The sequence below is a fragment of the Grampus griseus genome (genome assembly GCF_964374135.1).
Source record: "Grampus griseus genome assembly, chromosome: 12".
In the NCBI taxonomy this organism is placed as follows: Eukaryota; Metazoa; Chordata; class Mammalia; order Artiodactyla; family Delphinidae; genus Grampus; species Grampus griseus.
In genome coordinates this window covers 19,361,392-19,383,280 of record NC_139006.1, presented here as the reverse complement: position 1 = coordinate 19,383,280, position 21,889 = coordinate 19,361,392, and the positions used below count along the sequence as shown (strand labels likewise).

Sequence of the window (21,889 nt, the reverse complement as noted above, 5' to 3'; positions counted from 1 at the left end):
TGTATTTAGTCATTTAAAATATAGGAGATCAAAGTTTCATGGTGATCTGCAGAGACGATTATGCCTTGAGGGACCCCTTGAGCAATTCCGAGAAGCACTGAGGACCAATGCAAAGAATTTTTCTCTGGTCTTCATCCAGAGCAGCCTTCTTAGAGACCAAAAGCCCAACAGGGAAATGGGAGTAAATGTTTCAGAATGAGAAGAGCAGCCTCCCATCGCTCAGACATACCGTCGCCCCCTGGCTGCAGGGAGATTAGAACCTGAGACCAGGATGGAGCGAAGGTCAAGAGTCAATCTCCTCCCGTCACTGACACTACCTGGCTTTATCTTGAATAGCTCGCCTGACCTCTCTGGGGCCATCTTCTCATTCTATCCTGCATGCCCCATGGGGCTGTGATGAACATCATGTGGAATAGCTGATGTGGAAGGTTTTGGCAATGGTGATCTCCTCGGTAAATGTCCCATGCCATTGGTGTACAGAGCTAAATGCAAATACAGTCACTGAACTCCACCCCAGCCCATCCAAGTCTTACCTGTCCTTCAAGGTCCAGCATCAAAGCCACCTCCTCCTGTAAGCCTCCCTGATTCCCCAGCCTGAAAGGACCTCCATCCTCCAAACCTCACAGCCCTCTCCTACTTAGTATGGGTGTTTATATACATATCTTACCCACATCTCCTACAAAGCTCTATGCTTCTGGAAAGCAGAATCTATTTAATACGTCCATCTTCCACACACCCAACACAAAGCCTAACACACACTAGGGGCAAAATAAATTTCTGTTCAAAACAAGTGTCGGGTGCATACGCGGATGAGTGAGTGGATGGAGATGGGCAGAACTGGATCAATGGATAAAAACATGGACTGACAGAAGGGTCAAGGTCTGAAGGAAGAAAAAGAATAGAGGAAGAGAAGAATAAATAGAGAAAGGAAGAAGAACAAATGGAAAAGGGGGATGATGGATGGACCAATGATGGTTGATGGAGATGGAGACAGAGGAGGTGACTAGGCTGAGTGAATGGGGAGCCTGTGGGACAGGAAGGAGGGATGGAGGAAGGGAACTCAGGAGATGGATGAGTGATACAGATCCAGACAAAGGCATATGAGTGGGCAGGTGGATGGAGTTTACGTGAAAGCCCTCATAGCTCTAGGCCTGAGCAATATTTACACGCCAACAAGTACCTCAAATCTCTTGATCTGCACTTTCTGGAACCCCGTCTTGTTCTCCAGGTCACAGATGACCGCCTCCTGCCTGCTGACGATGGCTCGGTCCACGGTGGACTGCTCCAGGTACTCAATGCGCATCTGGGCCACCTGCAGCTGGGGACACACCCAAGAAGGCCACTGACCACGTGGCAGCCCCGAGTCCCAGAATCGGGGGTCCCAGCAAGACCCGGGCCCATCCACGCTGCTCCTTCCCCGCTCAGGTGCACAAGCGCGAACTGCTGGATCCCAGCTGAGGACCCCACACGGGGCGCTGCCCCTTCCTGTGCCTTCAGCTTCCAACAGGCCTTCCACTCAGTGCCTCTCTTACCTCTTCCTCCTGCCTGATGAAACACCAAGCCAGTCAGTGGACAGCGAGCTTTAGCATCGAGAACACAACCAAGAGCAGGTGTGGGAGCCAAGCACATATTTCGGGGTTCCAAACCTGGCTCCCCACTTTCTAGCTGGGTGTGTCGGGCAAGTCAGTGTCTTCCCTTGAGGCTTGTTTCTTCGTTTTTGTGTGTGAAGGAGATCAGTGCCTGGTACACAGCAAGCACCCAGCAAGTGGCCACTCCTGCTGTCACTTTTGTTCCGCTTGCTGTCACTCTGTGCCCAAAGATACTGCTGGAGACTAGGTCACTCTGACAGCCACGCTAAGTGGGCACACGCAATGGTTCTAGAAGAGCTTTGAGAATTTCATGGATGATAGCAACCCACTAGGTAATGAGGGAAATTTAGGGGTGTTTGGAGGAACCATGACTTCAAAGGAAGATGTCACAAAGGATGACCAGACCCTTCTCCTTGGAGCCATTTCTCAGGGGTAGACATCCTGCATGGAATCCCTGATGAGCCTCACTGCGTGGGGCATCTATGGACCCTGAACAAGCATGGGTAGGAGTGTGTGTGTGTGTGTGTGTGTGTGTGTGTGTGTGTGTGTGTGTGTCCCCTCTCTCCCCCTCCCCTCCCTCTCCTGTCTCCCCCCGGCTTGGGATTGTCCTCAATCCATCTGTCATGCAACTGACGCTGAGTGAATGAATGAATGACAGTTCCCAGGATCCTCCCCCACAACACGGCGACTCTGAGCATGTACTTGTTCTTGAAGCTTCTGCTTCTCCTTCTTGGCTTCCTCTAGCTGCAGCTGCAGTTCCTGGATCTGCCCAATGTCGGCAGCAGACTGGTAAGACAAAAAATGTCACATTGAGACCACAGGCTTTGCTGGAAGTCCCTTCTCCCCCTGCCCACAGATGTCTACGTGTCACAGAGCATGACAACAGCTGGTTCTAAAGGGCACCTCACATTCTCCCCAGTATCCCTCATCTCGGTGTGCACCCAGTCACTCCCACCACACAGGCCCATAGCTTCGGTCAACTGTCCAGCGCTTTACTGTACACCCTCGAGAGCCCAGACAGAATGAGCTGGCTGCGGCACCAGGACCAGAATTCTGAGGGAAGAGAACTATACTAGGTCAGGTAACTGGGATTCTAGACCTGGATACCAGCCTTGGCAAGCCACAGAACCACTCTGCACCTCAGTATCCCCATCTGTAAACTGGGCTGATAGTCTCTGCTGAGACCCTCTACATAGGGTTTGTCCACAGATTAAAATGAGGCAATGGAGAGTAAAAGTCCTTTAAAAATGAGTTGAACCAAACTGTTGAACGCGACTATCCCCAAAGAAAAGAATTCCAGAGGATAGGAGGGCCCCTAGCTTTCTATTTTCCACAGGTATTTATTATTTAAATTATTTATAATGGGCATATGAATCTACTGCTTCTGTAAATGAACAAATAAACTTCCATTCTGAATGAAAGTAAGTGTGATTCACAGTTGCTATTTACCTGTGTAGCACTTATCCCTCCAAGGTCCTAGCACCAGGGAGTGGCCCGACAACAGCACCTTCTCACTGTCCCCACCTACCCCCCCAAGGCCACCAAGCCTTCTTGCAGCGGCAGCCACTACCTGAGCAATGAGGTCCTTGTGCTTCTGCATGAGGTCATTCAGGTCATCCTGATCCTCCTCGATGTGCTTCAGGAGGTCCGCCCTCTCAAACTGCAGCTGGTACAGCTGCTGGTCCACCTGCAGCGGCAGGACGATGGTGGGTGAGAGAAAGGGGGGTAAAGGGGGATACAGGGGGCTGATGAAGAGCAAAGGCGGGGCTGGACTTCCCTAGCGGTCCAGCGGTTAAGACTCTCCGCCTCCAACACAGGTGGCGTGGGTTCAATCCCTGGTCGGGGAACTAAGATCCCACGTGCCATGCAGCCAAACAATTTTTTTAAAAATTTAAAAAAAAAATAAAAAAAAGAACAAAGGGGGACTTGCCTGTGGGTGTGTCAGGTGAGTGACACAGGCAGACCATGGCTGTGTCAATGAATGCTGTGTGTGTGTGCGTGTGTGTGCGTGTGTGTGTGTGTGTGTGTGCTGGGCCTGCCTGCGACTGCGTGAATACAGCATGTGTGTACGTGAATGGATATATGACCGTGTAAGCCTACCTGGGAACCTACATACATAGAGTTTAAGTGTGCATGGTGCATGTGTGTCAGTGATCTCAATAAATATGGCTAAAGTTAAATGTATATCTTACCTATGAGGGCGTTTATTTTATGTGTGTGTCTGGTGATTCTGTATGTGCGTGTGTACATTCATCCCTGCGTGCGCATGTGTGTGATGTTTGTGGGCAAGTTCCCCTTGATCTAGCACAAATAAAATCTGGGACAAAAGGGCCAATGGGGATCTTGAGAAAAGCTTTTGCCAATAAATCTCTAGCTCTGTCTAAACTTCGGATCTCACATGTTGCGTATAAATTTGAGCCAACCCTGTACATCCAGACGGGGCACTTAGAAACCCACACCCAATCTTCACCAACATAACAGATCCATAGTATATGTTCATTTGTTCCTGTTCAGTGCTGAGCACACAGCAGGCCCATTACAGATGGCTGGGTCTCTCTTAGGAGTGAGCCCAAGTGGGCCCACAGGACTACCCTTGGCTCTTAGAAGAAAGGATGTGAAGAAGTAGCCCAACAATGGTGACCAAGTGCTCTCGGGGGTGGGGTGTGTGTGTGTGTGTGTGTGTGTGTGTGTGTGTGTGTGTGTGTGTGTGTGTGTGTGTGTGTGTGTGTGTGTGTGTGTGTACGTACAGTAGGTCTACAATAGATGGCTGGGAGCTGCTTCCAGTGGTGGGCACAGTGTGGGCTCACAATAGATAGCTGTGCTCCCACGTCAGGTGCTGAGCGAACAACAGGCGCGTACTGGAAGCATCCCCGTGGGGCTGAGCACACACTGGGTCCACAGCAGGGCTCCTGGCCTCCCTTCGCACAGGTGAGCACCAGCTGACCCCACGTGTGCCCTTACACCTCTGTAACGCTCAGCTCTGAGTAGGCTGCCTGTGCTCTCGGAGCGTCCAGCACCCAGTAGGTCTACAATGGATGTCTGTACCTCCAAGTACAGTACAGTGAGTGCCCCGGCCCCTCCTCTAATGCTGCGCACACAGTCGGCCCCCCACCCCAGGAGGGACCGGTACCAGGCTCTTGCTGCGGGTCATGCTCTCCAGCTCGCTGTGCATGTTCTCCAGGTCGGCCGTCAGCGCCTTCTGGGTCTTCAAGGCATCCTCACACTTGGCTTCACTCTGCTGCAGCTGGACCAGGCAGGAGGGGGAGGGGAAAGGGAGAGAGGCCTTGTGACACTGTCTCCTGGAACGTCCCTCCCCTCCAGCCCAGCCCGGCCCCTCCCAGGCAGAAGAGTACTTTACAGGCGACGCCCCCCTCTTCACGGGTGTTCATCAACCCACAGAGGGGGAAGCAGAGGTGTTTGCAGTAGGGGTAGCTGGGTTCTGAGCCCACTCAAAACTGAACTAGCACTGCCCCACGAAGTAAAGCCAGGCCACCCCCAATTCAGGGCCAGGAGCGAGTCCCCAGTTCCATTCAGCAGATATTCGCGCCGCCCCTCAGTGCCAGACATGGGGCTTGCACAGAACAGTCAAGGTGGCCCCTGCCCTCCCGTGGGGGAGACAGGCAGGGACCGGGAGTGACAGCGCCTCTGAGGGCACCAGGAAGGGGAGGGTATGGGGACCCCGGAACACAGGATGGGGGTTGGGAAGCCTTCCTGGAGAAGGTGCGCACAGTTCGTTCAGTGGGGACTTGCCAAGTAGACATTTTTAACCAGAGTTGTGAACCCCTTTTAAATGGTAGGCAAAATATTGTGTGTGTGAGCATTTCCTGGTACATGACTTTCACTAGATTCTCGATGGTTAAGAGCCACTGACTCAAAGCTTCTCCTCCTCACTCTCTTTCTCTTCCTTCCGTCCACATGTACACAGCAGGCCTCCTATCCTAGCAAAGTGGGGCCATGGAGATAGGTACAATGACCTGTGTGGCCCCAGAGACAGACATTCTCCCCCGGAGAGAACACATTCACGCACGATCCCTAAGTTCGTTCTGTGATTGAGTTTCCCCCTGATTTCTGAACTCTAGAATCTCCAAGCAGAAAACCACCTCATAAATCACTGAAGGCAAACACTTGAGGTTCAGAGACGGGTGGCATCTTGTCTGAAGTCACAGAGCTACAGGAGCAAAGACACCACTTGTATCGTCCAGACCAGCTCGCTTTCTCAACTGCCAGGCCACTGTCCCTCCCAAACAGTAAATGACATTAAGGCTGGTGCTAACAGGGGAAAGAGAAAAGCCAACTAGACCCCTACTGAAAGGACATGCACGCAATCTGATCCCCGAGGCCACCCAGTGAAGGGGGGCGCACTGATTTATGAAAGGAAAATGAGGGGGCCAGGGCAAAGGATGCCCCAAGGACAGCTGGCCAAGGCGGGGCTCTGTGGGGAGAGTCCGCCTGGGACCATTTTCATCTTCCAAACTGGGCAGAGAACATCTTCCTCGGAATTGTCCAGGAGCTCACCCCAGATGCCAGAAGAAGAGTAACGACACGGGAGGTGGGGAGCAGGCAGGCTGCCGTTCGTTCCAATATCACCTGTCAGTCCTCCTGGCAGATCTGGGAGGTGTGCACTGCTAATACCCCCATTACGCGGGCTGGGAAACCGAGGCCCCAGCCTCCTCCCGCAGCTTCCCCACACGGCACCCTAATCCCAGCCCCACCCCACTGCCAGCAGCCTCAGCCCACAAAAGCCCCATCTTCAAGGCGCCAAGGAAAGCGTATTTCTGCAGCTGGGCTCCGTGCTGGGCCTGGGAGGAGGGCTCGGTGGCCCGTTTCCCTCAGCGACTGGAAGGGATCAAGACACACTGAGAAAAATGATGTGGAGCAAGGGAGGTGACTGGCGTTGTTAGAGCATAATCGACAGAGGAAATGAGAAGTCAGGCGCAGTCTCATCTTCCCCGCAGGCGACTCCAGGGCCTCTGGGAAGGCCGGGGGCGGTGGGGGGTGGGGTGGGCTGGGGATGGAGGGCTGCCCAAAGCCAGCCCTGGATTCACGCATAAGTCAGAGGCCTTGCTAAGGAGAGGCATTTAAACTAAGACCTAAATGATGCAAAGGAGACAGCCAGGTAGAGCTTTAAGTGGAAAGGTGCCCTGAGTGGAGGCAACAGCAAGTGCAAAGGTCCTGAGACAGGAACAGGAAGGAACTCGGTGCTGCAGAACAGAAAGACAGCCAGTGGAGCTGGCCAGCTACACAGAGGCGGCCAGGAGGAGGCGATGCTGAGGAAGCGGATGGGGATCACATGAGCCAGGACGCAAAGCTTAGCTTTGTCTTTAGTCTGTAGGAGAACCACAGCTGCTCTCTGGGGACCGAGGAGGAGGGTGGCATGATCTCCCTCTGGCTGCTGCGGGGACGAGGGGCTTTGGCGGACAAGAGTAGCAACAGGGCAGCCAGAGAGGATGCTGCTGTGGTCTTCCAGGAAGAGGGTGGCGGAGGTGCTCCAGTCGGAGAGGAAGGAGAGGAAGCGGAGAGAAATGGAAGGGTCTGCACAGGGCGGTGTGCAAGGAACAAAAGAAATGGGCAGGCAGGAGCAGATGGGCCAGCGTGGGAGAGGATGTCAGATAACTCGTAGTGGAAGGGAGGTGTCTGGCGGGGCCCCGCTGCCAGGCCAAGTTGCTCGGCCCAGGGCCAGGAGGCAGGCGAGAGCCATTGTGAGTAGCTCGACAGGGCAGAGCCGACAGACAACAGCAGTTCCCATCTGCCGAGCGCCCCCTTCAGCTGAAGGAGGGTTTCATCAACATGATGCCGCTGGATCTGAGCCTCTGGGGAAAGAAGGCTCTATTTTTATTCCCATTTTACGATGGTACACCTAGACATGCTCCTTCCTTTCCCCAGTCTCCCTGGAGCAAGCAGGGAGAGGGACGATTTATCCCCAGGCAGAAAGGAGCGCAGAGACAGCATGCAGGCAGTGGAGGGCCTGCCGGCATTAGTCCTAGCTCCCACCGGGCTGGGGAGAGGACTATCTCGGCCCTGATGGTTTGGGCGTGAGTGGCCACACTGGCTACTGTTGCTTGGGAACCATTTCCAGGGCACTCGGCTCTAGCTGCCTTGCTTCACAATAGTGCCACAACACCTCTAGGAGAAAGGTGCCACCGTGGGGACCAACTGAGCTCGGAGGAAACTGAGGCTCACTCAGGGGAAGCAACTTGCTCACAGGCACACGGCCGGCAGCAGAGGAGCCTGGATGTTCCAACTCCAGAGCCCAAACCTTAACCACTGGGCTCCGCTGCCCCCCATGGAAAGCCACTCTCTGGAAAGAGTAACATGGATTAAAATAAAGAGAGAATTCCAACTGCGGAGAAAACAGCCCAGTGGCTTGGTGCTACCATGGAAGCCACTCAAGCCGTGTCACAGTGACCTGAGCCAGGCGGGGACTGTAGAATGAGAGGTAGACACATCAGGAAGAACGGACAGAACTTGGAGTCTGAACCCACATGGCGGCGCAGAGGAAACACATCGTGACCGGAGCCTTCCAGGGATGCGTGAGTTCATCCCAAAGGGAAGAGGCAGGAAAGCAACCCGTGTGGCAGCTGCTAAGCACCAGGTGCACCACGAGCGGGGCCAGAGCGTGGGCACTGGGGCCGGACCTGGGGGGGCTGCCTCTCGAGCCAGTCACTGAACTCACCACGCCTCCGTTTCCTCATCTGTAGAGTGGGGACGGTCACATCCTACCACCCGTGCGGGATAAACCAGTGAAAACGTGAGCGTGCTTCGCACAGCACCTGGCACTGAGAAAACGCCAAAAAAAGCAACGGTGGATTTCGCTGTTGTTTGTCTCCTTCAGCCCTTAACAGCCTGAGAAGTGGGGACTTTTAACCCCGTGTTAGAGGTGAAAGTACCAGAGGCCAAGTGAGCTGTCAAGGTCACAGGGCCAGGGGGAGGCAGGGCCTGGACCACAATCCCAGGGAGGGCTTTTAGGCTTCCTGGCAGACTGGGATGTATGCAGGGAGGGTGCCAACCCCAGAGGCACACAAGTCAAGCAGGCCCAGGTTTTTGCTGGACCTGGGGCTATTGCAGCAACACTAGGAATCCCCCAGCCCGTGGCCTCCGCCGGGCAGGCCCGGGATTGCTGCTGGCGAGCCGTCCTAATGCTGAGCTTTAAAAATTTCCATTTATTACACTTCAGGGAGCAGGAAGAAATACAGGCCATCTCGGGCTGATCTTCCATTATGGTTGACGTGGCGTAAGAATAACTCACTGCACATTATTTCCATATTGGGGCTGTTTGACGTTTTTATGAAGTCAGGTGGCAAATGGTGTCAGGGCTGAGATCAGATCCCTCAGTGGTGCGATGCTGCCGCCGCTGCTCTAACAGTGTCTTCCCGGGAGGAGGTCCGCTGGAGCAGTCAGAGAGCAGCCAGCTGACAAGTGACTCCCCAGGAAGGGTTCTTGGGGTCCCACCTCCAGCCCCGGCAGCCAGCCTGGCTATGAGGATCCCACACCCCTTTCAGCTCCAAGTCACCACCCAGTCCCCATGGACAAGCCCTCCCAGGTTCCAAGCAGACCTCCACAGCATGGGGTGGGGAGTGCTGGGGGAGACAAAGGTCCCCCGGGATCTCCATCCCTCTCCAGACCCAGCGTGGGGCGGGACCCACACGGGCTCTCAGTGACACAACTGATTTGATTTTCGTACAAGTTCACGTTTTTCTTTCCTTCCGTATCTTGTTTCTTGCAAAATCAATACAATAACTTGCAAAGTATGTGGGTACAAAGCACCAAAATGCCTTTAACAGCCAGAAACTCATCTCCCCCTCGCACACGTCCGGTCACGCTATCATTCACTCACTAGATCAGCCACCCTTCCCCAGGGGCTGCTGAAAGGCAGGGTGTCATTTCCTCCCCAGCCCCTGAGCCAGGAGCCCTCTACCAAATGGACACCTTTGCGCATGCGCGAGGGGTGTTGAAGCTCTGGGGACATGTGGCCTGGGGACATGTGGTGAGGTCCTGACTCTGGGACCAGTGTGGGAGGACACTGAGGGTCCTCAAAGCCTGAGCTCTGGGGGGCAAGACGAGACGAGCGGCATCCAGGCTCGAAGCGCTGCAGCGGCCCGGGGGGCTGCCGTGCACATGGGTTAGGAGCCTGCGCTCTGACACGGTGCCAGGCGTGGCTCTGCCGTCACTCATTTAACCCTGACGACAACATGTGGAACTAGGGTCAATGGCCATTCTTGTTGCTACTGTTGAGGAAACTGAGGGGTAGAGGGGTGAAGTGACTTACCTCAGGTCACCCCGGTACTACGAGGCAGAGCTGGCAAATGGAACCAGGCAGCCTGGCCGCCAGGCTGTTATGCTGCACTTCCATGACAGCAGTACCCACCACACGTGTTCCAGAGGGAAAGTCTGGTGATGTGACTGCACACGCCTGCTCTCATTTCTTTTGACAGCAGCATCCTATCTTCTCTGCAAAGAATGTCCACCCCCCAAATGTCCACGATGGGGCCAACCCTCCTCCCTGAAGCCCAGAGAAGATGCATGCAACTCAGCCTAGCCAGGCAGAGCACCACCTCCTGCTGGCCATAGTAGTTGGTCGTGGGACAACAGCACGACTGACACCAGGATTTTGTCTGCGACTACGGACACAAGATTGGCTCTTTCTGATGCAGGATATAAGCTTGGAGTGTCTGGGGGCCCTCCTGCCACCAAGAAGGAAGAGATTGCCTAAGAATACAAGGTGACATCAAGGTCCTTGAGGCAAGAGACACATTCTTGATGACATGGTTGGAGCACCTAGATCCAGCCAAGCCTGAAGGCAATCACAGCCTCAGAACTTTTGGCCAATAACGTCCCTTTTTCTGCTTGAGCAAATTTGAGCTGGGTTGCTGTTACCCAGAACCCAGATACAGGCTGAGTGAACAAGTGAGACGAGCTGATACACACACAGGGTCAGCCACAGAGTAAACAGTCAGAACTGCGGTGAGGGTGCTTGCTGATGCTCTTCCGTCACAGGCTGGATCAAATCTCCCTCCAAAACCCTGTGACAGAATAACAAACATCTGTTTAGCTATTCTGTGTATGGATCCCTCCTCAGAGGGGGATAAACAGTCCCCCTTCTGGACTGTTCAATGGGGAGCAGAAGGAGGAATGGACTTCTTCAGCACCAACCGTATCAGGCACGGTATAGGTCTTGATGCTTATTATGACCATAGCCCACAACAGCCCTGCAAGGGAGGAATCAGCCTGGGCAGGGGAGTGACCTGCCCAAGGTCAGAGTCAAGTCCATGAGACACTAAACCCAGGCTGTTTCTGGGCCACCACCAGCCCCCTCTGCACACAGTCTTTTTCTATTGCTGAATTCATCTCAGGCGTTCTCTCCCCAGCACCCACCCCCTCTCATTCAGTGGGAGGGCGATTGAGATTCCCAGCACACAGACAGCAACTACAAACCAATGAATAGCATTACTCTCCTATGCAATGCCATCTGCCCGCTTTAAATACCTGGGTAAAATGTTTGCTCTGGACTTATTAAGCTACGAGATGAGTAGGCTCGACACACGGAATGAGGTGGGGAAAGAGGGAAAATTCTGATATTTCAGCAGAGCGGTTAGAACCTGGATTTCTGGGTCTGATTGAACAACTCCGAAGATTTAAAAATACCACATTGCAAACGCCACAGGGAAGTGCTCTAAGAAATGGTGGCTTTGGCAGGCTGATCTCAACACATCCCAGGCCTCGACATCCCATCAGTGCACTTGGAAGAGTCAACCTTCAGTAGAAGGCTTTCCCTGAAGGGAATCACCAATATCTCAAACTACAGACAGCCCTGATAGGGAACAGATTTAGTAAATGCAACATATTAAAAATGTCAGGTCAGGCCCACCAATGGTCTCTCCAACTCAGAAGTTTGATGACAGTGGCCTCAAGGGAAAATGCCTCAGACCATATGGTGATTACTCTCTGTGTCCTTGATCTCCAACTATTTGGGCATATACTAAACATTCCATGATTTTCCTTACGTTGTGCTAGACAACCGTCGCTTATGGATGCCCTGAAATGCCTTCTGAGGATTTACCGTTTCTATCATCTTCATCTTCAGAGCAACAATCATCATGATGAGCAGTGGAAGAATAACTGCTTTCTGTGGATGCTGACCACGTGTCTGTTCACTTGCAACATGTACCGCGTCTATGAAGTACACAGTTTCATCTTCATTTTATCGATGAGGAAACGGAGGCTCAGAGAGGTCAGTTAATTTGTCAAGGTCACACAGCTATTAAACGGTGACCGGAGCCAGGACACGAACTGAGGTCTCTTTTAAATGCATGGCTTTTCCTTGTAAGCCCTGTGGCATGTGCTTACCACCTGCTGAGTAAAGCAGGTCTCCTTTTACTTGTTTTAAGTCTGTTTCTTTGAGGGTTTAGGAGTCCTTTCTAATTTTGTATCATAGGATCTAAGGACGGCACAGGTCCTACATGATAGAACAGACTTCAAGAATTTCCTTCCTGACTTCCCTCTGGTGACAATGGATTTGTAACACACAGGTGCTCTCCAAAGAGAGAAAGAAAAAAAAAAAACAAAACACCTGGAAAAGCAGGATAAAATACTCAAAAAAGGTTCTCCCTGCCCCCATCCTATTCACGGCCCCCTCCTTTTAAAATTATATTCCAGCTCTCCTCTAAATAATTAGTACAACGTCTGAGGGTCTCCACGTCTGTCTTCCCGCTGGACAGCGGGCTCTGGAGGGCCACTGGGTCTTGCTCACCTCTGCGGGCCCACACAGTAGGGACGCCACACCCACGTGCTGAGGCAAGGCCGCGAGGGCAGCTCAGCGCATCACTGAGCTGGCCCCTGTCAGCGGGGCTGCCCACCACCCACGGCAGCTCACAGGAGCCCCGAATGCCCCTCGGGAGGCCACCCACTGCCTGGCTGCCCCCGGCTCCTCCCAAGCACAGATCTCTGACCCCGATGCCAGCAGGTGTCCAGAGAGAGGCTCCATGGGAAGGACAAGGGGCGGGGGCAGGACCCTGCCTGTAGGAGCAGATGAGCTGGATGGGGAGAGCAACCACAGACACGTTCAGCAAACCCCGGGGCCCCGAGCAGGGCCCTTTCTGTAAAGCTGGAAGGAAGTCTGTCCAGGTTACACGGGGGCAACCCAGTCAAGGCCCAGCTTCCGGGTGGGCAGGGCAGAGGGTGTTCTCATGAGACTTCCCTTTAATAAAAGGGTTCTTTTGCACACACAAAAATACACACATACTTGAAAAGCACCAGGAGAGATTAAGTCTTCCTTCCTCACTTTACAAAAGAAAGCTCTGAAGCCACCCACCCTCCCCACCTGCTTGAGGCAGTGCACACTGGGGAGGGGCTGGATGGCCTCCAGGGGTACACGCTACGGAAATGCACACACATGTGCCTCCCCCATGTAAGAGAGCGTGGGGAAACGTTCATAGCAGCTCTATTCCTAACAACCAAAATCTAGATGACTTATTTGTCCGTCAATAGCAAAGTGGCTAAACTGTGATACAGTCTCATACACCAGCAAGGAGAATGAAGCAGCTACGACATATGGTAACATCAGCAGGTCTCGTCTATATCAATGGAACAAAGAAAACTAGACACAACGCGAGAACAGGCGGAGGATGGGAACTCAGCCAAGGGGTAACATGAGCGGATGAGTGACCGAGGAACAGCTTTTAAATGCGCATCTGGTTCACTGGCTTCTCCCCTAAGCCTATGGGTACCTTTCGACAACAGGTCTTACGGAGAGGCCCAAACTACTTAGGGCTTGAGGCGCTGGCTCTACGGTGACCAGCTCACCCGTTTGCCTGGGACTTTTTTGGTTTTAAAATCAGAAGTCCCGTGTCCCGGGAACACGCTCAGACCCACACAAATCCAAATGGCTCTGAAGTGAAAAACACGTAGCTTCAGATTCCAGGGCACCCAGATGGAGGAACCTTCCAGCACACAGCTGGCCTGAACTCTCCCAAAATGCCAGCGTCATAAAATACAAAGCCAGACTGAGGCTCTATGGACGGTATCACGAAACTGAGCACAGGCTGTTAACACGTTCTAGGTTGGATCCTGAACAGGGAGAAAAACTGTTACAAAGAACATCAGTAAAACAACAGGCAGAATTGGAATAGTCAGCAGATAAGGTCAGGGGTCAGCAAACTTCTCCTTCAAGGACAAGCCAGACAATATTTTAGGCCGTGCAGGCCGAGAGGCGAAACTGAAGTATACGTGCAGGTACTTATCTAACTGTAAATGTAGCCGTTTGAAAACGAAAACCATTCTTAGTTCTCAGGCTGTAATAAGAAAAACAAAAACAAGACAACAAAGAAAAAACGGGCAGCCTGGGCTGGATTTGGCCTGTGAGCCATAGTTCACTAACCCCTGCATTAGAAAACAGTATTTTATCAATGTTAAAATTTCCGATTTTGATTAGGTAAAGGGACCTCATGTCTGTAACTTGTTTTCAAATAATTCAGAGAACGTGATTTAGTGAGAAAATGATAAAGCAAATGTGGCAAAATGTTAAAAAGTGAGGGCTCTGGGTGAAGGATCCAGAGAAGTCCTTTGAATTATTTTTGTCATTTTTTGGTAAATTTGAAATTCTTTCAAAGCACATTATTTAAAATACATCCCAGTTGCCCCCCAAACTCTGTGACTTTGGGCAGGATTCTCACACGCTGAGCTTCCTCCCACATAAAATGGGCCTAATACCAGCTGCCTCCTAGGGAGACTCACCCCAGCCCATGGGGCCCTATTCGCGCACAGAGCACTGCTGTGTGCAGACACGCTTCTGCACTCTGGCCCCAGAGAGGAAAGGCCCCTCTACTCATGGAGCTCACTGCATTCAAGTGGGCTGGGGGCATCACATTCGGTCATGACCTCTAAGTGCTTGGCCCTGTGCCGGGCACGGTGTAGGCCACGGATGCTTGCCATCCATGTTCCCGTGGTTATGACTACCCTGGTGGGTGGCCAGGCTGCTCTGGGGGCCTGGCACTCCACAGCTAAATAGTACCAGGCCCTCTGGGAGAGACGCATAGACGGTGCTCCCCGTCTGCAACGAAAGCAGCCTTTCCCCACATCATTCATCACAGCCTTGGAAATGTCAGCGTTTGTGGGGTGAACAGGCTCCTGATAATCATGTTTTTAACCAATTACAATTTGGACTTTATCTCCTCTGACAGGAGGTTACGTTAATATTGAATCAATTCACTCCAACACAATCTTTTGTTAGAAAAGTCTCTTCAAATAAAACATCCAGGCCACCTGTTCTGTGGTTCCGGGCTGGAGAGAAGTGTTCCCTAAGCGCTCGCTCACACGAAAGACTCCTGTCAGGATCGTCCTCCCAGAGCTTGCTGGTTACCTTCAACGTCTCATGGAAGCGCGGGTGACACCTGGTGACCACCATCCTGATTAAGGGCACTGGGGATCCTCAGTCGTCTGCGCGCTAGCAGGGACCACTGGGGGTTCACTGTGTGAATATGCACCAGGCCTAACGGCCCACCTGAGGGACACGGAAGCCGAGCTGGAATCCCCCAGTGGAGGGGCCTACAGGAACACTGGGGCTTCCAGACGGGCTGGGAGAGCCCAGAGTGGGCAGCAGGCCAACAGGAGGTAAACTGGTAGTTCGGGGTGCTGGTTATCATACTGCCAGGGGTTGAAGTCAGACTCTGCAGGTTCCAGTCCCACCTCAATCTCTTCTCACCTTTCTGTGACTCAAGCAAAGAGGTAACTGTGACAGAATGATCTGGACTGTCCTGGGGGAAGCCCAGGAGCTCGTGAGAGAAAGGAGCTGGGCCCCTCCCCCAGACCCTGGAGGTCAGAGATGGCTCCTAGAGACGAGGCCCAAACCCAAGTTCGGAGGATGACTAGATGCCCGTCAGGCAAAGAGGTTTCAGCGGGAGAAGCGAGTGTCCGGCAGAAGGCATGGCTTGGTGTGGGGACCCCAAGACGGTCTAAGCTGCTGGTCAGAGGTGACGGGAAGGTAGGAGCTGGACTGTGCATCTTTAAAGGTCACGTTGAGGCTCGTGGACTGTACTCTGAGGGCAATGGGGAGCCGCTAGTGGATCCCGAATGCAAAGAACCATGACTGTATTTATATTTTAAAAATCTCTCTCCAAAGATCAGGGGGCAGAAAGATTGCTCGGACAAGGCCAAGGCCAGCAGACCTGAGAGAGTTCCAAATGAGAGGTGCAGGTGGTGTGTGATGAGAGGGGAGGAGCGAGGAGGGGCTAGATCCCAGAGCTCTTCAGGGGGACAATGGCCGAGACTCAGCAACGGCTCTGTCCTCAGGAGGAAGGGGGAACACGGCCCCCTGGCATGAATTAAGTAAACAACTGAAGAGCTCAGTGCAAACTCTTCTCCATTTAACAAAACAAAACAAAAAAAGCAAATAACATAGTTCCTTTTGGGAGGAGGCAAAGGTCAAGGCGTGAATCAAATTTAAACAAAAAGCCGTCACTGCCCGGGAGCAGACACAACCTTCCACTTTCTCCTGGGAGCCAGGTGCAGGCATCTGCTGCTCACAGATGTTATTTATGCACAGCGATTATCTCAATGATATATCTTGCTTCTGTCTCCAGATTAGTCTGTTTCCAGTGGAAGCATTCCACGGGAATTAATTAGTACTTGCTCCTGAAGAACAGGTGTCATTAGACCCACCCCACACATGGCCTCGTCTACCTGTCCACGAGGTCTTGTGAAATCCTGGGCCCAGGATCCAAAGTCTTCCACCAGCTGACTCCGGGGGGTGGGACGCAGGGGCCAGCTCTACATTTAAAAATCATTGTCTTGTAGTTTTCAATTTAGAGAATTCCTTTGAATCCAGGGTCTAGGGTTCTTTATACCAGCCCGATAGCTGAGAATATCAGGCTCTTTTTTTTTAGGTAAGAAAAAGGAGCCTCTGAAAGGCAGGGTGACTTGCTCAGAATCGTACAACTAATTAAGTAGCAGAGGCAGGATCTGAACTCACAAGGTGTGTGTCTTTCCTCCAGGAGTCTTCCACGTTTTATCCCATAGTCTTTAGCCTCAGGTGTTAGCTGAGACGGAGTCAAGTCTCCCAATGGAGGGAAACTGGGCAGAAAGGGCCAAATAATCTTGTTGGGATTCTAGACGGTAGGGCAATGGGCAGAGGGGAATGCCTGTCCACCCGGGAGGAAGGCAGGGGCTCTGGGAGATGCTCTGCCTGGGGGGACCCTCCCATGCCTCTGCTTGAGCCCGGCATGCCACACATCACTGCTTCAGTTGGGCCTAGAATCCTGCTGGGTTTTTTTGTTTGTTTTGTGGTATGCGGGCCTCTCACTGTCGTGGCCTCTCCCGTTGCGGAGCACAGGCTCCGGACGCGCAGGCTCAGCGGCCATGGCTCACGGGCCCAGCCGCTCCGCGGCATGTGGGATCTTCCCGGACCGGGGCATGAACCCGTGTCCCCTGCACCGGCAGGCAGACTCTCAACCACTGCGACACCAGGGGAGCCCCTGATGTTTTTTTTTTACAAGCACTTCTGACCGTGCCCTTCCCTGCTCTGTAGCTCTCTATGGCTCCCTATCACCTTTGGGATAAAACCCAAACTCCTTAGTTGGGCTCACTAAACCGTTCATGAGCTGACTCTAGCCTCGCTGACCGACATTACCCTCCCTGCCCTTCCTCGGGGAACGCTGCACACCAGCCACACTAGGCCAAGCGTTAGATGCTCCCTGTCTCCTCCCGCCCCCGCCCTGGTGCTCCCTCCCACAATGCCCATGTCCATCTCACCCAGCCAGCCATTCGTTCCCACCTGTAAGCAGACAGCTGAAGCCACCAGCTCCTCTCCCACAGCTAAATCAAGGGCATCCCCTTCACCTAAACCCCAACATTCCCCCAGGAAAGATCTCATCACCCTGCTGGCCACTGTCTGCTCCTAGGTCGGCCTCTTGCCTAGACTGGGAGCCCCTCTCGGGAAGGGTTCTTCCTTATCCCCGCAGCCTGGCCTCGAATTTGTCCCGAGTGGACACCTTATCAGGATCTGCTGAACGCACACAGTTCACTAACAGGTGCTTTCAAACGCATTCCCTCATCTTTGCCCTCAGAGAGAAAACCTTTCTCTAGGTTACCCGGCACCACGATTAGCGAGCTGTAGAGGCTGCAGAGGGTGTTCAAGCTTCTCAAGCCTTTGGGGGCTAGACCTCATCGCCCCCGACCCCCACAGGCGCCTGGGACACGAGGCGATGACGACGCTCCGCTTCGGGACAAGGGCTCACGGAAGTCCTGTCACACGGCGAAGGTCACGACATTAGCAAGTGCAGGATCCAGTTCTCCTGACTCAATATTTAATGAATTGTAAAACTGGTTGAACTAGGCTCTGTCATACTAATATAACCTCACCATCAGTTTTCTCATCTGCAAAATGGGCCTATGCCATGGAACTTGAAAGTGTGTTTTGAGGGGTAAACGAGGCCCATGATTCCCAGATGGTGGTCCTAAGACCAGCACTGGAATCCCCTCATGCGACTGTTGAAAATGTAGGTCCTGGGTTTTCCCTGGTGGCGCAGTGGTTAAGAATTTGCCTGCTGATGCAGGGAACACGGGTTCAAGCCTTGGTCTGGGAAGATCCCACATGCTGCGGAGCAACTAAGCCCGTGCGCTACAGCTAATGAGCCTGTGCTCTAGAGCCTGCAAGCCGCAACTACGGAGCCCACGTGCCATAACTATTAAAACCCGCGCTCCGCAACAAGAGAAGCCACCGCAATGAGAAGCCCATGCACCGCAACGAAGAGTAGCCCCTGCTCGCCGCAACTAGAGAAAGCCCACACGCAGCCATGAAGACCCAACACAGCCAAAATTTAATTAATTAATTAAAAAAAAAATGTAGATCCTGGGCCTCAATGGGAAGAAAAAACGAGGAGGGGGGCCTGTAAATCTGTGATTTTTAAACAGTACTTAAGTTATCGGATGTGCAGCCAAGTTTGGGGACCCCAAGAATTCCAAGGAAAAGCCCAATACATAGTAGGTGGTTGAAAAATGTTAACATCATGGGTACAGAACTGGCAGCGCTGGCGGCATTAAGACATACGCTGCTGTGTGCTGTTGGGTAAATTACTCAACCTCTCAGAGCCTGTTTCCTTATTAGTAAAATGGGTCAAAAATAGCAATGGCCGCCTCCTAGGGTTCTGGTGAGGATGATCTAAGTCACGCACTTCCAGCCGCCACACCGACCAGCTAGCAGTCCTGTCAGCTCCAAGCCAGCCCCCACTTTGCCTCCTCTCACCATCCCCACAACCATTTAACCCAGGAGACCCTCTCCTCCAGCCTAGAGGGGTATCTAGCCTCCTAACGGCATGCACTCATCCCTCCTCAATCCCTTCCCCACACAGAGGAGTGATCCTCTGAATCCGATTATGTCACGCTCTGCTCAAAACGTCCCGACGGCTTCTCATCACCCCGGGAATAAAATCCAAACCTCCCAGGCCCCGCACGTTCTGGTCTCTGCCTGCTTCTCCTTCTCCCAGGGGAGTTTAGCTGATCACCCAAGCTAAACGAGACCCCTTGCAATTCCCTATTCCCTTTATTATTTATAATAACCCCACTTATTTCCTTTACTACCTGAATTAAGGTGTGGGATATTTCTGTTTATTTGTATCATTGTTTGCTTGTCCTCTTTTCCAGCAGACGTCAGTTTCAAAGGGAGAGGACCATGTCTGTCTTACTAACCGTAATATACTTAGACCTAGCACATCGCCTGACACTCAGTAGGTGCTGCATAAATACTGAATGAAGGAATGAATGGAATAGTCCAGCACCATACCCAGCAATGAAGACACAGCCAGCAGCAAAGTTAGCTCCCTCTCCCTTCCCCCCTCCTGGCTGCTCTCCCTGCCTCTGTCCCTGGAGGCTTCAGGTAAAGGACAAATACCGTACATGGGAGAGGAGAGACAGCAATGCCCAATGTCATCGCTACTTTATTTGATTAGCTCTGACTCTGGCAGGCGGGACACGTGTGCTGGGAGCCAAAGCAACTGTACCCTGACCTCTGGTCCACACGATCCCATCCTTATAACAATTTCCATGACAACAGCAACAGAAAGCCAAGGCTGTGAATTCTCTTTGATAGGAACCGGATGCAGAGATGGGGAAGAAGGACTTTCAAAAGAATGAAGCTCTTTGATTCAGCTCAAGGCGCCTTCACTAAATACCACTATTTTCCAAGAACACACACTTTAACCCTGCAGAGGGAGATTTCTCATGAATAATAAAAAAAGAAAAATGAAAAGAGGAACAAACAAAACCACTGTGGTTCCTTTTCAAGAACATTCACCTACGGAGAGAGGGGGACTTGGATGGCATCAGGAATATTTTGATGAAAGACAGGCAGAATACAGGGCCTCCTGCCAAGGGGGCCGCATGAACCCAAGATGCCTGAGTGGTGGCTGAGTGCTCAGACATCCTGACTGCCTGACAGAGGAGGCTCAGGGTTCTCCATCCACCTGGTCGGTCAGACAGACAGGAAGACGCAGGGTAAGGCAAAAGAGCTCCCAGATTCTGCAGTTAGAATCACGAGCCCTGGATTTGAATCCCAACCCTGCCACCTACCTGCCGTGTTACCTTGGTTGCATTGCTTCCCACCTGTGGACAGAACTTTCCCATCTGTTAAATGGGCACAATATCATTTGCTCTCCCCCAGGGGTACCACGAGAACTGAGGGATGGGACACATTCAAGCACAAGTGATTCTAATGTTCTGACATGGCCATGAAATGAGTGACCAACTGTCCTGGTGTCCCTGGGGCTGAGGGCTTGCCCGGGACATGGGACTTTTAGCACTAAACCAGGACGATCTGAGCCCATCATGTCTCCTGAGGTGCTCAGCTCCCTCCTGGCCTCACCTCTCATCCGCCTCCCGTTCTTCTCTGAGGCAGCCAGGGATGGTGGGGCCTGAAGACCTGGGTTTGAATCCCGACTCTGCCACCCTCTAGCTGTGGGACCCTGGGTGAGTCACCTCTCTCGTCAATGGAGATGCTGATCCTCATGTAGGATCTGCACTATCAGCACTATCTGTTTCATATCCAGCCCCGCTGGTCACCACGCACGCACACACGCACACAGGCACGCAGGTGTGCTGCACTCAGCCATTCTGCACCAGGGCCCTGATCTGCCCAAGGACTCAAACTCACTCTGCCTCAGCCCTAAAGAAGGGAACAGTACTCCTAAGTCATTTATAAACCCCCTTCCTCATCTACCATATCCATGTGACCCATCCAGCCCCGCAATGCCCTCCACCTCCCCTCAGGTCTGTGAAAGTCAGACATCCGGGCTGTGGCCACGCCCATCTGGGTGGGAGAACCATTCTCCCCCTGCTGGCCGCAGCATTCTCCCCCTGCTGGCCGCAGCATCCTCCCCATGGGGTTCTGAGAGGACCCCGTGACACGCACCTGGCTTTGCACTTTCTCCAGCTCCTCCTTGCTGACTGATGTCTTGCTGTCCTCCATGGTCCCCAGCAGGAGCTGCACGTCTGACAATAGTGCATGAGTCCTTCTGAGGTCCCTCCGAAGACGCTTCTCCACATCAAAGTCCCGATGGCCGATCTGGAAGCCAAGGGAAGGCTCTCGTGAACTAAGATGACAAAGTAGTGGCCAGGGTCCAAGTTCTCTGGAACCTGGCTCCCTGAGTTCAAATCGTGCCTCCACCACTCACACTGTGTGACCTTGGACAAGACCTTTCTCCTCCCCAAGGCTCAGCCTCCTCGTTGGCAAAACAAGAATGGCAGCATTATCTTTGATAAAGGAGGCAAGAATATACAGTGGAGAAGAGACAGCCTCTTCAATAAGTGGTGCTGGGAAAACTGGACAGCTACATGTAAAAGAATGAAACTAGAGCACTCCCTAACACCATACACAAAAATAAACTCACAATGGATTAGAGACCTAAATGTAAGGCCAGACAGTATCAAACTCTTAGAGGAAAACATAGGCAGAACACTCTATGACATAAATCACAGCAAGATCCTTTTTGACCCACCTCCTAGGGAAACGGAAATAAAAACAAAAATAAACAAATGGGCCCTAATGAAACTTAAAAGCTTTTGCACAGCGAAGGAAACCATAAACAAGACCAAAAGACAACCCTCAGAATGGGAGAAAATATTTGCAAATGAAGCAGCTGACAAAGGATTAATCTCCAAAATTTACAAGCAACTCATGCAGCTCAATATCAAAAAAACAAACAACCCAATCCAAAAATGGGCAGAAGACCTAAATAGACATTTCTCCAAAGAAGATATACAGATTGCCAACAAACACATGAAAGGATGCTCAACATCATTAATCATTAGAGAAATGC

The 21,889-nt window shown here is 52.4% G+C and overlaps 1 protein-coding gene across 3 annotated transcripts in view; it reads right to left on the bottom strand.

Annotated features, from left to right (window-relative positions):
* MYO18B (myosin XVIIIB) overlaps positions 1-21,889 on the bottom strand; it is a 234,040-nt gene that overhangs the window by 64,119 nt on the left and 148,032 nt on the right. For 2 of the 3 annotated variants that reach the window (XM_082667625.1, XM_082667623.1), the window contains 5 exons: positions 20,983-21,135; positions 4,720-4,833; positions 3,160-3,276; positions 2,292-2,375; positions 1,181-1,318 (listed from right to left, as the gene is read on the bottom strand). In XM_082667625.1, coding sequence (XP_082523751.1) covers positions 1,181-1,318; positions 2,292-2,375; positions 3,160-3,276; positions 4,720-4,833; positions 20,983-21,135 — 606 coding nt within the window. The remainder of the gene's footprint in view (positions 1-1,180; positions 1,319-2,291; positions 2,376-3,159; positions 3,277-4,719; positions 4,834-20,982; positions 21,136-21,889) is intronic. The other variant, XM_082667624.1, reaches the window with a different exon arrangement.